This window comes from Nyctereutes procyonoides, unplaced genomic scaffold (assembly GCF_905146905.1).
Source record: "Nyctereutes procyonoides isolate TBG_1078 unplaced genomic scaffold, NYPRO_anot_genome, whole genome shotgun sequence".
NCBI classification, from domain to species: Eukaryota; Metazoa; Chordata; class Mammalia; order Carnivora; family Canidae; genus Nyctereutes; species Nyctereutes procyonoides.
Genome location: NW_026575145.1, coordinates 16,353,884 through 16,372,400, shown reverse-complemented (window position 1 = coordinate 16,372,400; position 18,517 = coordinate 16,353,884). Strand labels below are relative to the sequence as shown.

Sequence of the window (18,517 nt, the reverse complement as noted above, 5' to 3'; positions counted from 1 at the left end):
TACAACAATAGAACTCTACAAGATTTTTTAAAGCACACAAAACAAACCTTAGACTGAATTCTGTCACAGATAAGCAAGATGTAATAAAGTTGTTTTGTAAGCTTGATGAAGTACCAATTCTCTGACCTTATATGTACCACATAGCAGCTTGCATAAGTGGTTCTCTCATGGCAAGTAAAATAGTATTTTAGTAGTAGGATTCAATGAATCTTCTAGTAGTTTGACTCTTGGACAAGATTAACTTACTCTGCTTCTCTGCATTAGTTTCCTCATCTGTAAAGTGAGGATAGTAATACTATCTACCTCATATAGTTTTTGTGGAAGTTAAATGGATTAGTGTATGTAAAATGCCTTTCTGGCACATAATAAGTACTCAGAAAAGGTTGACTAATATTGCTATTTGTCAAGGAGTCAACAGCTATTACAGCACTATTACAGAATGAAGTATAGGTGCCATTCTCAAATACAGGTTGTTAGATTCCCTTGATTCTTATACCCTGTTCATGTACTAGTGGATTGAATATTGATATTAATCAAATGCTATCTAACCACATTTGGAGTTTGTTTTCAAAATTTTGGTAAACTGATTCCCAGATGTAGATTAAAACTAATAGACACACATGCACACTCACACACACACACACACACACACACACACACACAGATAAAATACCCAGACCCCATTTTATTATCTATGTTGCTTTTTTTTGCAAACACTTTTTTTTTGTCCCTTAATCTTTTTAAATGTACAATATAGTATTGTTGACTCTAGACACAGTATTATGTAGCAGTTACATGTTTAAAACCTAGTTTTCCTTAAGCCTTTAAGCTAAACTTATCAATTGTTAATTATTTATAAATCGGGTTGTATAAAAACAAAGCACCTCATGCTTAAGCAGTACATATAGTCAAATTAGAACAATACAGATACAAGCCTGGCCCCTGTGTAAGGATGACATACAATTTTATGAGATGTTCCATTAAAACAACAATAACAACAATAAACAACTAAGCATCTTAACTTTTTCTTTGGTCAATTAACTCAGATTGAGCAGACTGGATTCAAGTCATTCCCAATTAACAAGTTTAATTAGAAACTTCATTTGCTGAATTTTCTTTAACAGTTTAAGTTGCATTTGTAAATTCAGTATTTTCATTTTTAAGTACTTCAAAAATGAGACCAGGCAAATTTATAAATCTAATAAGCAAAATCTGCCCAAAAATTTAAATAATATTTAAGAATAAATTTATAGTGAGTCTAAATTCATTACATTCAGTACTTATATAATTAATTTTTTATACTTCTCGAAGAATCACAGATCTGAAATTATTAAATTTAAAGTATAAATTTATTAAAGTATAGTTGTATGGTTAATTGCCCAGATTCTCAATAGTCTATTTATAATAATTATAAATTGTTCTATAAGCACTTTACAGTGTAAGTTCATTTACTCCTGAGTAACTTTGTGAAGTAGATGGTATTACTATTACTATTTACGTTTTCCAGATGAAGTAACCAAGGAACTAGATACTGAGTAACTTGATAAGGAAATGGTAGAACCGGATTACTAAACCCACTTCAGACACAGTGCTCTTAACCATTATGTAATTATGTGCCAAATCCTCTCAAATATCACAAGTATTTTAACTGATAATCTTAAGCAGATTAGCCCAAACATGTTATTATTGTGGGTTTTATTTATATCACCTACTTTTCATGGATTGGAAATTTATCCTTTTAAAGGAACCAGATTTTATCTTCCCAAAGTCAGGCTACTATCTCAAACCAAGTTGTTAACATAAGTGAGTTGAGGTTATTGATGGACAATTTTTTGACCCTTTGGGTTAGTTCTGATTTAGAGGTGTGAGACCAGGGTGTAGGACCTAAGGGCTAGAGGCTTCCATTTGGATTTTACCTGTACCATTGATTAACAAAATGAGCTGAGTATTTCCCTTGTTTGGTGTCCCTTGAATTTACATGATTCACATTGTATCTTTTAGCCATTTCTGTCTTCTGATTTGAATCTGCAACATCAAGTAGCAGCACCCTCCCTCATCCAGATTCTGTATTGCCTGGTTGAATTCCTTATTATTTTATGCTCTCTGGATGGCCCATACTTTCTTTAAACACTTTGATATATACAGCTGGAATCTGTTTTCCTCTCTTAATAATCACAAGTTATATTGAATTTTGTGTTTGTTTCCAAATTCAGAGTGTTGGGAAATTAAAAATATAGATATTTTAGTCTGATCTTTTAACAAATGTTTATTGAGCATCTACTCGTCAAATACTAAGCATAAGTATTGTAAGAGATGAGAGAGGAGTAAAGCAATATCTTTATCAAGTATAGTCTTCACAGCAGTGTTTTTGTTTTTGTTAATGTAGCTCTAAGAGTCATCTGTGGTGCTTATCAGAATTGCAGATTTCTTAGAATTATCCAGATCTATTGAATTGAATCCCTGAGAGGAAAAGGCTAAGAATCTTGAATTTTTATTCCAGACAAACTTTCTCTTTCATATTTCTAAAGTGATTCTTATACCCACTAAAGTTTGGAACTCACTTAGGTACAGTATAGTACATCAGAAAAGAAATTCATATAACTTAACTACAATACAAGAAAAATGATATGGGATGCTGGTCTTATAATTGATTGTCATTGTCCTTTCTGGCAGTACTTGGGTAAGAAGTTCAGTAGTTTCTTGAGGCCATCTAGTGTTTGTGAATGAAAGTATGGAATATGATATTTTTTATTTGCTCTGGCAAAAATTTTGTATACTTTTTATGGCAGATTTGTTTTCTTAGCACTACTATGATTTTGATACTGTTCAATACTACAGATACTGAAATGCTGTGCAGTTTTTTTGAGGTATAATTTTTAATGGATATTTATTCACTTAAAGGTGTAACATAAAAAATTTTACTTTTTGAGTATTACAAATGTTATCAAGACGTAGAGTTTGGTAAGTTTTTCTCTTTATGTTATTTTAGCCATTAACAGACCAGATATCACAGACACAGAGATGGAAACTGTTATGGACACTATTGTTGACAGCCTCTTCTGCTTTTTTGTTACACTGGGTAGGTCCTCAAATCTTTCTGGTTATTTCTCAAAATGTTTAATATTCTATTAGGAAGAATTTCAAATACACTTTTAAGTATAGAGATAAATATAACTGTTAAGGCACACTCCCAAGGTTCCAGAAAACACTAAATTTAGTATACTATTAATCCACTGTACTCAGAATTTTAAACCTTTCTTTGGTACATCTAAATTTACTTAGAGCTACTTTGTGTTCAGTATCTATTGTGTGATTTTTATGCTTTCTTACTAATAGATCTGTTTAGAAACCTTCTAATTGCACTTTTAATTTTCCAGACACTGAAAACCCCATTTAAAGTGATCCTTACACTAAATTTTTAGTTTCTCTTTATTTCACAAATGAGAAAATTGAGAAGGGAGATACCATGAATAGTTTAGGATACAGTCAGAAGTTGTTTTTTTTTTTTTTTAAGATTTTTTTTTTTTTAATTTATTCATTCATGAGAGACACAGAGAGAAAGAGAGGCAGAGACACAGAGGAAGAAGCAGGCTTACTGCAGGGAGCCCAACGTGGGACTCAATCCTGGGTCTCCAGGATCACGCCCTGGGCCCAAGGCGGCGCTAAACCGCTGAGCCACTTGGGCTGCCCCACAGTCAGAAGTTTGAGGAGAATTTGCATGCAAGGTTTGGGCCTCCCTTGCGATTTTCTCCTTTAATTTCCTGCCCTGAATGCCAGTCTTGGATTCTTCTGTTTTCTGCTTGAGCTCTTTCTTTTCTGTGCCTTGCAAACTAGAAAGTACCCTCAAGAGAAAAGCTAGTTAAAAATGTATCTCAATTTTTAAATGTATCTTTTCTTTCAAAGTTTTACCCTCCTGCACTTTCTGCACTTTCAAGTATTTTTAGTACCTTCAAGTGGGGTTGTTATTGCTGTTGTTTTAAACAAAGCACATGTATATGCAATTTTTAGTCATTAAACTGACATAATTAACCTTTCTATTTTGCCATCCTACATATTCTCCAAGATTTCACTGAATGCAAGGGTTTTTGTGAATATTAAGGTTATTTTTTCTTGACAATAGTTATATTTTCAAGGTAAAGGTAGATTGAAAAAGATAAGTATAAAAGACCATGGAAGTGTTAAAGCAAGCTTTCTTATAGAATATCAGAAAGTGATTTTTTCAAGAGTAATTGAAATTACTGCCCATCTGACATAGAAGGATGTCAACCAGAGGTTAAGTGAAAAAGGCAAATTTAAGAACAAAATTTATCCTATTTTTTTTTACTCTTCACAAATACATTTATTTAAAACTACATGTGAAAAATAATCTGAAAATATCCATATCTAATTCTCAACAGGGATTATTTTATTTTAGGGTGCTGGAACCAAAGGGTTAACTTTATACATTTCTAACATTATTTAGAGTTTTTATGACAAGCATGTATAACTTGCCATTGGAAGAAAGCAGTTTTATAAAACTTGCTAATATTCTACAATTTTTTGCAGTTGACTGAACATTTTGTATAGAATCTAAAATGCAGCAGTTTCAGCATGTAAAGATTACAGTATTCTCAGTTTGTTTTCTGAGATTTTCAATGCAATTGGATTTTTTTCTATCATTTTAGGATTTCAGCCTTTGATAAAACTTGTAGTAATAAACAAAGAGAAATTAAGAGGTCTAATGAGCTGATTCAGTAATGAACTGAGGCCACCTTTTAGAACCTTTCATATTAATGAAAGATATGTTTTATCTTTTAAGTTATTTTTTTAACAAGATTATATTCCTTCATTGTTAATTTGTAAAATCAAGAATAGTACTACCTTTAGAAGTTTGCTTCTAAATTAAGCTCTTTTCATTCTTTTCCATTATTGAAAGCTAAAAATCATTGCTAACATCTATTGTTAAAATAGGTGCTGTTCCTATAATCAGATGTTCAAGAGGAACAGCAGCGGAAATGGTAGCAGTGGTGAGTTCATACAGATATCCATTGATGACAGATAACATTGTATCAATGTTTTCCATAAGTACCTCAAGTCTTTTTGTTAAAATGAAGTATATGATTGCTATGAGCCATATATTAAGTACCAAAGGCAAATCTTTTTTACACCATTGAGATTCCACCAAAAATAAGAAGTAATCATTGTATAGTGTTATGGGGTGGAGAAAAATGATTTACTCCAACATGCTATTCCAGCTCTGTTTCTTTTTTACTAAAATGTATATTTTCTTTCTGCCTTGTTTCTCCAAGTAGTTTTTATACTTATTTGATCCCCCAGGTCATTTTATATTTAACTTCATTTAGTAAATGTTTATTGACAATCATAACTTTATTTTTTTTTTGACAATCATAACTTTAAAATGAAGGCATTTGCTCTCCACTATATTGGAGTAAAATATTCAATATAAATTGAGCATTCAAAAATTTGCTTTAAAGATTAAAGAGTAAATAGAGAAATTACAGAATTACTGAAAAGGAAAGGTCAAGTAGTATGGAAAGATGGAAGATACACTAACATTTTTTAATTTTATTAGCTGAAATGAATCATTGACTGATGGAGGGCTGCTTTCTTTCACATATTCCAATTCTGTTCTGGAGCCTCTTGGATCTGTCAGTAGATAGAGACATTCTTTGTAAAACAGAGTCATGATTGGGTAAGAAAGTGGCTCATTACTGCAAATCGTTCCCGTACCTAATATAAAAATAGTCAGTGAAAAGTGATTGTTAGTGAAATCAGGCCTGAGTCACAATAGAAAAGGTATTGATCTTTTCAAGTCCAAGTTTTAATGATATGAAATAGTAAAAAAACTAAAATACTTAGATTTTAGATCTGTTATTTTGTAAAGAAGTTGCAAGTTTTTTACTTATGAAACTAAGAACACATTATGTTCTCAGTGTTCATAATAACACGTTTTATTATCCTATATAAGGTTCTGTGAAATTTTTCTTTAAGGGTTATTATCAAATTTGATTTTTCAGAAACTAGATAAGAAACTTCGAGAAAATCTAAGAGATGCAAGGAACAGTCTTTTTACAGGTGACACACTTGGAGCTGGCCAATTCAGGTATTATGTTTTATCAGGGTTTTGACTCAGTTTGTTCTTGAAATATAAATGAATTATTTAATTAATTTACCTTCTGTTAGAAATATCTGTTTTGAGGGCACCTGCATGGCTTAGTCAGTGAAGCATTCAACTCTTGATCACAGCTCAGGTCATGATCTCAGGGTTATGAGGTCAAGCCCTGTGAAATTGTTTTCCATTTTTGTCATCTGTAGGAGAGATTTTTCTGTTTATATGGTTTTGGAGGTCAGTAGCCCTTTTATTTCAATTTTCATTAAGCCTCTTGTGAATGACAAAAGTAAGTGAAAAACTTGTGATGCTTATGTCTATTTCTACCTAACAACTAGTTTCCATTTTTATACTGAAATGCTTATTTAAAAAAATATACAGTATTGGGGTGAAGAAGTAGAAAAAAAACCCCACACAAATGGCTGAGAATTATTTCAAAGGAGATAGGCAATATTTTGGAAAATTAATCCCTACCCCCAGTTTTAAGTGAATTAATAAATAAAGCCTATAAAAATAAACGGATACTCACTATAACTACCCCCCCCCCAGGGATTATAATTCTGTGGCAACTTTCCATAGACTTATTTCAAGTGACTTTAGGTGGCTTCTCCTGTCTTCTGTGCTATTTTTACAATTGGGAGTTAACACTAACATTATGTTTCAGTTTGTTCTGTCTCAGCCCCACATTAAACTCTTTTATTTCATTGCTGGTCTTAAATCTTCTTCAAAATGTTTCTCATTAAGGAGAACAGAAACAGCAAATTCTCACCTGATTTTTTTTTCAACAGAAGCACCCACTATTGCATCTCTTACTTGACAGTTCCCTTTCTATAGTGCTCTCATAAAAGCTTTCAAACCAATATAGACTCTGTTTTATTTGGATAATTTCTAAAAACTTACTTATGTTATAGTACAGTTGTCTTTTTAATTTGTTGGTTGCATCTCTAAATTAATTAGGGATCAGCAACTTTGTTGGACTGTTTTAGACATTTGAATCTAGTTTAAGTTAATGATCCTCAATAAGAATTTGGTAATGTCTGCAGTCATGTTTGGTTATCACAACTGGGTAGATGCTACTAGAATTTAGGGGGCTGCATTATAGGATGCGGCTAAATGTCCTACAGTGCACAGGACAAGCCCCCAAAATGAGGAATTATCCAGCCCCATATCGAGTAGTGCTGAAGTAAGAAACTTTACCACAGGCTATCTTTCCTTGCCTTTTACCTAGCTCTGGAGTAATAACTGATAGTAGGTGGAAAGGGTGTACCTCCTACTTATTTATCACGGAGTTTTATCATCAGTGCAGTGTATTTATAATCAGTGCAGTGTAATGAGTTACTAAAATGGTTAGAGATCTCTTGCAGGAGAAAATATGAATAGTTAATATAATCAGGTAACAGTATCTTTTGCAAATTGATGTATACTCTTGATACAGTATTGCCAAACCAGACCTTTACAACTTTTGGAGACACGTGGCAACCAGATGACTTCGTGCCTCACTTTGCTTTAAGTATAGTCTGTTTTACATCTTAGTTGTAATAATGCAGTAAACAACATATGAAGTATTTAGTAAGTGAATATTTACATGATTAGGCACCACTGTGGCTTAATGTTTTAGTTATATATATTATAATGGGATACAGTTTCATTAAGCTCTTCTCTAGAGTCTACTTTTTGAATTTTTGTTTACAGAAAAAAGTTGTAATTTGTAATTTATGAAACTATCAAACATTTGTGTAAATTTATCATCAGATTCTACTTAATAGTTTTCCCTAAAACTGATAATAACTATTCCTTTTTTCCAAAAATGTGAAATACAAATCTAAGTAGAAGCAACTTATTCTTACTTCGATAGCTATAAAAATTATTCTGTAGAAACAGTACTTGCACAGATTTTTTTTCCTTTAAGATAGTTCCTCAGGACTTATAATCTAGCATTATACACAGACTTAAGTAGTCCGAAGCATTACTTTACTTGACTGGCTATACTAAAAAAGTTTTCTTAAAGTAAACTATTATGGAACATCAGTATTAGCATACTTATTGTTCATGTCAAAATTATAAAACCAGAAAGTTTTAGAAAACAGGAAGTTTTAGAAAAATTGAGATATATAAACTGTTATCAAGAATTACATAATTTTTTTAAATATATTTACAGCTTCCAAAGGCCTTTATTAGTCCTTGTTGACAGAAACATAGATTTGGCAACTCCTTTACACCATACGTGGACATATCAAGCCTTGGTGCATGATGTACTGGTAAGAGTCTCAATATACCACTTTTTAGTAAAATGTAGTAGTGTTTAATGGTCCTTTTAATATAAAATTAATGTCATGGCTACAGAATCACAGGTGAGAAGGGTGGAGCTGAGAAATATAAAAAAAAGTGATGGAATTTGGTTATCACTGGGTATGGATGCTGAAGAATAGTGAAGCATTGAAGGTTAAAGTTCTAAATTTATGATCTTTAAAGTATATGAATAAATTGTTATATTGGCAGTGTTGGGGAGAAAAGGAATGAAGGAAAATGAGTTAGTGGCTTTTTTTTTTTTTAGAGAGAGCACAAGAAGGAGATAGGGAGTGGGGCAGAGGGAGAAGGGAAGGGAGAGAATCTTAAGCAGATTCAGTCTCATGACCCTGAGATCATGACCTGAGCCCAAACCAAGAATCAGACACTTAACTCACTGAGACACCAGGTACCCCTCAGTGCAGTGAGTGACTTAAAACTTTTTTCATATGAAGTAATTTTTTACTTTTTTTTTTTTTTTTGCCATGCTGAGGGAGTAAATAAATATGTTTCTCCATGGGGAGGAAAGCTATAATTTCCATTTTTCCTGGGAATCAGTTAAGCTTATTTTATAATAAAAGTAAATAGTATTTTTTATTTATACTGTATGTTTTCCACATACATAAAATCATGCTTAAAACTAAAATCTATATTTATATTTATATTTATGTATATATTCATCTACTAAATATTGTGGATAGCATGCTATATACACAGATAAACAAAATAGCCCCAATCTTTAAAGGCAATGGGAAGAAAATCTGTACACAATTAAATTCTGTACAAGGCACTCTGTAATAAAGCCAGAATAGTCCCCATTTGATAGAAAAAATTTAACACAGAAGTTAAATGATTTGAACCCAAATTATTGGCTCTGTCAAAACTTAGCACTCTAATTTACTAACTTCTAGCCCAGGCCTCTAGGGTTTATAGTGTATAATGATATCATTATTGCAAAGAGTGCCTGAAATGTCATATGGAAAGGAAGTGAAAAACATATAATAGATGATTTTTTGTTTGTTTTTTTTTTTCTTTAAAACCCAAATTGTAGCTGTAAGATATATTTTTAAATCAGATTTCAGGATTACTGATGAAAATTGGCAGTTCTACACCCTTTTGTAATCTGGAATCCTGTGTCATTTTAGACTCAAGAATGAGTGTCAATGAAATAGTAGGCAACTCTGATTCATTTGAAAGGACAAGAAGAATTGAAGGGGCTACTGAATTAAACCCTGAGTAATGGAACATGGAAGCTAGTTTTAAGAGGTCAAGTAAAGGAGTGACATCTGATACACATTTTAAGAGTATCACTCTCGCTGCAGTGTTGAAAACAGACTCCTTGAGACGCATAGGATGAGTCAAGAGACCAATAGGAGGCTGTTGCAATTATCTTAGCAGGATGGTGGCTTACAACAGGATGGAAATTATGAGAGTTGTGATAATCTATGAAATGCAGAGCATAGGATTCATTGATGAATTGAATGTGAAACTAAGAGAAAGAAAGGAGTCAAAGATGAGTCCAGAGTTTTGGCCTTTGCAAATGGACAGACGTCATTTATTGAGATAGAGACATAGAAGGAGAAATTTTGAGGGGAAGGTCAGATGTTGAGTATTAAACATGTTAAATGTGAGATGCCTATTAAAATATTCAAGTAGATATAGATAGATAGATAGATAGATAGATAGATAGATAGATAGATGAGATGTACGTATGTATGTATGTATGTATAAATGAGTCTGGAGTTCAGGAAATACACCTGGTCTCAACACATAAATATAGGAGTAGTCCATTTATAGATGGTATTTAAAGCCAAGAGATAAAATGAGATCACCAAGGGGATGAATATAGATAGAGAAGAGATCCAAGAACTGAACTCTGAGGCATTTCAACATTTAGAAGTTGGGGTGATGAGTAGGAACTAACAATATAATGTAGAAAGAAGCAGCCAGTAGTGAGATATGAGAACTAGATCTGTGTTGGTTTTGTAAGCCAGTGAATTAACTGTTTTCAGAGAAAATGTAGGAATTAGATTGAACAAATGCGGAGGACTGAGAAGTCACCAATGCATGTGGCAACATCAAGGTTATTAGTAACTTTGGTAAGAGCAGCTTCCATAGTATAAGGACAGAACACAGAAGTGGATTTAAGAGAGATTGAAAAGAGACAGAGAATATAGGCAAACTCTAGAAGAGCTTTTGCTGTCTAGGACAGTTGAGAAAAGTGGTAATTGCTGGAGGGGTATGTGAGGTCGAGAAATTCTTAAATGAGAAAAATTATATCATTTTTGTGTATCAGTGGGAATGATCAAAAGAAAAAGTTGATGCAGGCAATGAGATTGTGTAAATCTGTAGGAGGTATTAATGATCAGGATCACTATAGACCAGGATTTCTCAACCTTGGCATTGACATTTTGGGCCCAATAATGTTTTTGTTGTGCAGGGCTATCCTGTGCATTGTGGGATGTTTAGCAGCATCTTTGGTCTCTACCCTCTATCTAGATGCCAGTAGCACTGTCTCAGTTGTGACAATCAAAATGTCTTCACACATTGCCAAAGATACTGTGAAGAGGGACAAAATTGCCTGAGTGAAAACTGCTATTAATATAGGCTGATGACAGGAGTTTCAAAGCTTGAGTTATTTTAGGGAAGAAGACAAGTTAGAGCCTGGAAGTAGGAAGGAAGGCAGCTATCTTAAATCCTGGGTCCAGCCAATTGGAGTTCAATTATAGCAAGAAAGTACGGTGGAAGTTTAGATGTTCAGAATAGGAGATTTTGCTGTTGACTGAATATGAGTTCTAAAGGGTAATGACAGAAGAGTTTTAGGAATTTGTTAATAAGAGATGGGATTTAAAGGAGGTGGTATAGGGAGTCATATAAAGATGGCATGATGAGATGGTTTTCATAATCTCAAATTAGTTTTGGTTGATGGGGTTCTAGCTTTTGGGTGGGAATGAGGGGTGAGACAAATCAGGAGTCATCTCTTCACTTCTGGTTATATGTGGAGGCTGTGTAGAGCATTGAGGTACTTTGATCTTTCTAATTCCTTTTCTAATGAAAGCATTTGATGCTTTGAGCACTGGAGGTAAGATATTTATATAAGTAGTTGCACCACGAAGGAATATGCTCTTATTCCCCATTTGTTGGAAGAAAAAGTTGAGAAACATAGCTTAGGGCAAAGATTTCCCCAAACCAGAAAAGGCTAATACTGATCCTTGATGTCTTCACTATTCCAAAGTGAAATGAGAATACTAAGGGCTATGAAATGAGGTTTTTTGAACGACCTTTTAACTAATTGTGTGTGTGTGCTTTTTGTGAGATACATAAGTTACTGATTTTTTATTTCATATTCTTTAGTGTTAAAATAATCCTCTTAGAAATACAAGGTTAGGGTGCCTGGGTGGCTCAGTTGGTTAATCATCCAACTCTTGGTTTCAGCTCAGGTCATGATGACAGGGTCAAGAGATCAAGCCCCGAGGTGAGCTCAGTGCTTAGTACCAAGTCGGCTGCTCTCCCCCTGTCCCTCCTATCAGGCTCTCTCTGAAATAAATATAAATAAATCTTTTAAATAAATAAAACTACAAGGTGGTAAAAATAGGTGGTAGAGTTTTTTTGGTTCTGCTCTTCAGTTCACAGAATTAAAAATTGGCAACCATATGTCTCCAAAAATGTAGCTCAATAAATATTTTTTAAGTGCCTGCTCTGTACCAGACTGGGATACCTGGTGAACGAAGCAGATGTTAATCCCTGTTGCATGGAGGTTAGACTAGTGTTGGTTTTATAAATAATAATAATAATAAGTTTTTGTTATAAATAATAGAGCAATGCACATCTCTAGTTAACTTTCATAGGCTAGGTTCTTAGCTTTAGGCAATCTTTTCACAGCATTATTATCAGAATATTTAGGTCTTATAAAAATAGTCTCTTTAAAGAGAGTAGTTAAGAAAAACTACACAATCTATATTGACTTATTCCTGTTCATTAATTTTATTTTTTAATTTTAAAAAATTTTATTTTAAGTATATTCCAGAATAGTTAACATACAGTGTTATAGTTTCAGGTGTACAATATAGTGACTCAACAATACTGTATATTACTCAGTGCTTATCAAGATAAGTGTACTCTTAATTCCCTTCACCTATTTAAACCATTGTCTCACTCACCTCAGCTCTAGTAACCATCTCTTTGTTCTGTATAGTTAAGAATCTCTTTTGGTATGTCTCATTTTTTTCCTTTGTTCGTTTGTTTTGTTTCTTGAATTCCATGTATGGGTCGAATCATATGGTATTTGTCTTTTTCTGACTGATGTATTTTGCTCAGTATTGCACTCTCTAGATCTATCCGTATTGTTGCAAATGGCAAGATTTCAATCTCTTTTATGCCTGAATAATGTTCTGTTTTATATATATATATATATATACATACGTACATACACATACATGCCACATCTTTATCCATTCATCTATATATTTTTTAAAGGTTTATTTATTTCAGAGAGAGTGAGAGTGTGCACGCACATGTGTGCGCAAGCAGGAGGAGGAGCAAAGGGAGAGACAGAATTTCAAGCAGTCTCCTAGCTCAGTGGAGAGCCCACTGCAGGGCTCAATCCCATGACTCCGAGATAAGGACCTGAGCTGAGATCAGGAGTCAGATGTTGAACTGACTGAACCACCCAGGCACCCATATCCATTCATTGGACAGTTGGGCTGCTTTTATCATTTGACTACTGTAAATAATGCTGCAATAAACATAGGGGTGTATATATCCTTTCAAATTAGTGTTTTCATATTCTTTGGGTAAATATAAATACCCTGTAGCATAATTACTGGATCATATAGTAATTCCTGTTAATTTTAATGTAGTTTCTAGATGTGGAAAAACTATAACTGGGATATCATAAATTGTTATGTCATTTTTTTTGTTGTTAAAACTGCTACTTTTGAAGTTCGTTTAGTTTTTAAAATTCTTAATAATTATACCCTTTATCTCCACAAGATGGAGTAAAAGTTCTAGATAGGAAATGTTAACTTGTAATTGGAGCTTGCTTTTTATACTAAATAACTTTGCCTGAAAATCTTGAATGCTGATAGTATTTATATTTTAGACTATGGAAGCAACTGAAAATTCATATAGCTTCCCTGTGTGCTGGGAAAGATTCTTGTCATTTAATGTGAGAAATACATTCTTCTGGTGAAAAACTTAGCAGTGCCCTTTTCCTTTTACTGGGATATAAGAAGCAGAACTGATAATTAGAAAGTCATGACTCCTTTTATTATACCTTGGTTATGGGAGGGGTGGTTTTGATTGTTCATCTGCCATGGGTAGTTACCATTAGCAAAGGGATAGGCATTATTTCATCTGAGTATCTTGTTCTTTAGTTAGGCTTGGTTTTTCATATCTTAGGTATCCTTTTTGTGTGTTTGGTTCTCTGCTACTGACTCTTATTATTTGAAACATTAAATCACAATTTATATTAATATATAAAAGTGGTTTTTTGCCACTTAAGAGGAAAAAAGGAAGTGGTTTCCAAATATATGTTTTTAAAAGGTTATTAGAAAAGCATTTTAAGAAGCACTCATTTTTTTTTAAAAGGTATATGTCTGCAGTATAATGGATGTAGTTCAGAGTTTCATGCTTTGAAGATGGATGCTCTGTTGATTCTGTAGTCTTTACAAAACCTCTTGGATAGCACTATGTTGCTCTAGTTTCAGGCATCTGCTTTAAAGTCAAAAGTGTAATGTAAACTTAGTCACTTAAATCAGAGTTGTTCGTGAAAAGTTCCTTCTAAAAGTGTGTAGACTATGTAAAATCCAAAAAAAATCCTTGATTTCATTCATTTATTTAAAAATGGTATTGTTTCAGTATTTCCGTATTCATTGCTATATGTATTTTGTACTTACTAATCTGTATATTAACCTGTAAATATTGTAATCACAGTATTTCTTGTTTATTGTCCAATGTGGATGGGCAAGGAGGACTTATCATAGTCACTCCCAAAGTAAGGGTAATGAGATCCCATCTCAACATGTGCTTTCACAATCACTATGCCAAGAGGCAAACAATTGTGGGTTATATTTTAAATCCTGTTTCAGTGTCACAAATAAAGTTTTAAGACTTTTATTAGGGAATATTTCATATAAAAACACACCCATACAATACTATAATGAACCCCCATGTGCATCACTCCATTTCCCAGGCAATATGCATCTTATCCTGGGCATTATATGATCTAAGCATAAATATTTCAGCATTTATCTAAACAACAACAACAACAAAAAAGTACCGTAATTTTATTATCATAACAACAAAATTAACAATTATTCTTTGGTAATATCTACTGTTATCTCTATATTCAGCATCTCCTAATTGTTTCAAAGACACATCTATACAGTTGGTTTGTTCAAATAGAGATACAAACAGTATCCATGCCTTGCATTGGTTGATACATCTTTAAGCTTCTCAGTTTACAACAGTTCCTCTTTCTACTCCTTTTTTATTGCCATTTTTCAGTTGAAGGAATTGGATTGGTTTTCTAAAGAATTTCCATCATTTCTACATTTGGTTGATTGTATTCTTGTGAGAGACAATTTGACATGGTTCTCTAACCTCAGTATTTTCTATAAACTGATCTAGAGACTTAATTGGATTTGGCTCAATTCTTTACCAAAATATACTTTGCTTTTTTTCCATGTGAATATAAATCTTTGCTATAAATGGTTGTCACCTATATCACCCAAATGTAATTTTATCATTAGCTCTATTTGGGTTGACTGGTCTGCTTTAACTTGTAAAAGGAGACTAAGACTACTGAAGACTTATCCATGTTTTTAGCACTTCTCAGTGGGATTTACTTATATCTTATGATTTGGGACACCATTGTCTAGTCTCTAAGTCAAGAAAGAAAGTATGAGTATTAGTAAGAACAGGTTAGACTCTATCATGTTAAAACTAATTCTGTTGTCTTTTATTTGTCTATTAAAATGTTCACTTTCTTTAACATGGCTAAGTACAACACAGAATGTTCTAATTTCCCAGTTTTCAAGACTAAAATTTTCCTTATTTGCCTGGCTGTTACGCAAACAATGGAAGTGTTCTTTCCACTTTTACGTTATTTCTCAAAATTCTTACCATTTTTTATTCCTTTATCATTTTGTATTTTCTTTTAAGTGTTTCATCAGTACTTCAGTAATAGTGTGCTCTTATTTTTCAACCAGTAGTTTTGTTAACGTTACTTGTATTTTGAATGAGCTGTATCATCACCATGAAATAGTACTTTACTAGAAATTCTGTTTAATAAGGCTCAACTATTTAACTACCAGTATCTTTTTTTTGTTAATTTTTAAAGCAAGAGTTCTCATATTTAGCTGTTAATATCTATTGTGTTTCCTTCCTATTTGGGTGAGCTGTTGTACAAACTAAGGTTACAGTATGGGGATGGGAAAGTAAGAGGAATTAAGTAAGGTTACTCATGTATGTATCCTATGATGATATGAAGAGTCAGGAAAAACATAGTATTAACAGGCTGAAATATAACATTATATACTCTTTGTCAACTTCTTAATCAACTATGGCAATTGGACATCTGTGTATTTCACACTCGTGTTTTGTGTCATAAGAGAAAATAGCAAGGAAATAAACACAGTAGTTTTAAAGGATAAGTTGCAGGGTATGTGTAGTCTAATGTACTAGACTCAGTATTGTTGACCTAGTTTCATCAAAAGATTAAGTTCTATTAAGTACACTTAATCTGCTAGGACCTAGAAGTTTAATTATTAGTTAAAAATTAATATAGCCATATTTTGTCTTTAGCTCACTATTCTTCAGAGTAGAGTTGAACCATAAAATACTATTACATGAGGAAACCCCCCAGGTCTACGGCAAGAAGGAAGGATAAAAAAAAATACTTTTATTCTGGTTTTTGTGTGTTTGTTTTCTGAGAAAGGGCAAAAAAATCAAGCCTCACATGAATAAAATTAGTTCTAGGCAGAAAAGTTTATAATGCTCCGACTACCTATTAGAAATTATATAAAAGGGAGTGCTATTATTATTGTAGATTCTATTGTAATTTTTTTTAAATGCAAACCGTCAGTTAACAAATCAGAATGCTAAGACTCCCTAAGAGTTTTAAAATTATATTTAAGGGGTACATGGGTGTTTCAGTAAGTGTCCGACTCTTGATTTTGGGTCAGGTCATGATCTCAGGTTGTCAGATCGAGTCCTGCATTGGGCTCCACACTCAGTGGAGATCCTCTTTCTTCCCCTCCTTCTCCCCTTGCCCTCTTCTGTTTCTCTCTCTCTCTCTCCCTCTCTAAAAAAATTAAAAATACTATATTTATGATTATGTTTGTTACTGGAACCTGGTAAACATCAAAAGGCCTGGTTAAATAAATGGATATGTCTAAATGTTGGACTACTGTATAACTGATAAAGATGAAGTAGATGTACATATACAGGTAGAGAAAGAGCTCTAAAATACATTATCGAGAAAAAGTACAAAAAATACATAATGTAATCCAGTTATTTAAAGTAAAATTAAAAGGATATGTGTATATGCTGGCACTTGCAAAAATATTTTTCTAGGATACACAAGAACGTTAACATGATTTTATATATTTTTTGAAGTTGTAATCATTTGCATCTACTTTAATCAAAATACATAAATATTAAAAGTACATTTGTGTGTGATGAAACATTGGAAGGAGGTCTTTAAATTTCAGATGTATATTTTGTCCTTAGAATTATTAGAAAGGGCAGTAAGAATCTGTGTTATTTTCCTTGTTGTAGGAAATATTATCATTCTTGAAATCTTACTTTAAAAAAAGATTACTTTTTCTTAGGATTTCCACTTAAACAGAGTTAATTTGGAAGAATCTTCAGGAGTAGAAAATTCTCCAGCTGGTGCTAGACCAAAAAGAAAAAACAAAAAATCTTATGATTTAACTCCAGTTGATAAATTTTGGCAGAAGCATAAAGGAAGGTAAGTAAGAAAAACATCAGTAAGTGAAAGATTCACCCCTTATAGGAAAATGAAGATGACATCTGACTTAATGAAATTGATGAAGTAAATAAAAAAGATCATGGTGGTTCATCCACACACTGAGTAGGGGCTATAATTAAATAGTCCGTAGGGATATATCTATTTCTCCCTGATTCCTAGGTGGTTTCTTGTTGGTTGTTTTTTGGGACCACTTCTCTTTTCAGTAAACTCATACTATATGATTTTGTAGATTTTAGAGATAGTCTTTCTAAATTTTTTTGCTGTCCCCATTGACCCTCTACAAAACCATTTCTGCCTTTCACTAAAATAGATATTTGTGATAGAGAAACATTGAAATGTAATCTTCCCTCTCTGTTCCATGTTTGCCTTCATACAAACCCAGTTTTAGATATCTGTGGAGAAAGAATACCTAAGCCTGAAAAACATTTATTTAAAGTACATTAGAAATACTAATTTGTTGTGTGATTTTTTTATAGGCAGATATACAGATCCCATGTATTGCTATGCCCCTTAAAGTTTAGGATACTTCATGGGCTCAGTAATTGTTTTAAAAAAAAAAAAAAAAACGTGATCTAGTGGTCATTATGGCTAAACAAACCATTCTGAACAGGCTGGAAAAAATCATTCTTAGAAAAAGAATGCTGCTCATCAGCAATTATGGAAATACAATGTTATTTGTTATTATAATTTTGAGTATTTCAGGTATTACTGTACCTATGTATGTGACCAAGTCCTTGATAGGGCTGTTCTTTTTGGCCTCATTTATGTTTAAAGAGAAGTAAGATATAGACGTGATTCAACCAGCTGGGTTTTTTGTGTGTTTTGTCTTTTTTTTTTATAACTTTTTTTTTTTTAACATTGGAAAGTCACATTGCTTATAACAAGGAATTTTATTTTCTCAGTAGAGAAAATTATTATTTTCCTCTTTCTGACTGGCAGTTTGGGTACTGTTGTAATTTTTTTAATTTAATTTAATTTTTTTTATTTTTTAAAAATTTTATTTATTTATTCATGAGAGACACAGTGAGAAAGAGAGAGAGAGAGGCAGAGGGAGAAGCAGGCTCCATGCAGGGAGCCTGACGTGGGACTCGATCCGGGGTCCCCAGGATCACACTAGGGGATGTGGG

At 32.8% G+C, this 18,517-nt stretch overlaps 1 protein-coding gene and 1 pseudogene across 2 annotated transcripts in view; both read left to right on the top strand.

The window, feature by feature from the left end:
• The window catches only part of SCFD1 (sec1 family domain containing 1), a 103,811-nt gene that overhangs the window by 18,257 nt on the left and 67,037 nt on the right, over positions 1-18,517 (top strand). For both annotated transcript variants that reach the window (XM_055309121.1, XM_055309120.1), the window contains exons 7-11: positions 2,990-3,079; positions 4,951-5,006; positions 6,018-6,103; positions 8,268-8,367; positions 17,230-17,369. In XM_055309121.1, the coding sequence (XP_055165096.1) occupies positions 2,990-3,079; positions 4,951-5,006; positions 6,018-6,103; positions 8,268-8,367; positions 17,230-17,369 (472 nt within the window). The remainder of the gene's footprint in view (positions 1-2,989; positions 3,080-4,950; positions 5,007-6,017; positions 6,104-8,267; positions 8,368-17,229; positions 17,370-18,517) is intronic.
• On the top strand, positions 888-987 carry LOC129499600 (U6 spliceosomal RNA; annotated as a pseudogene).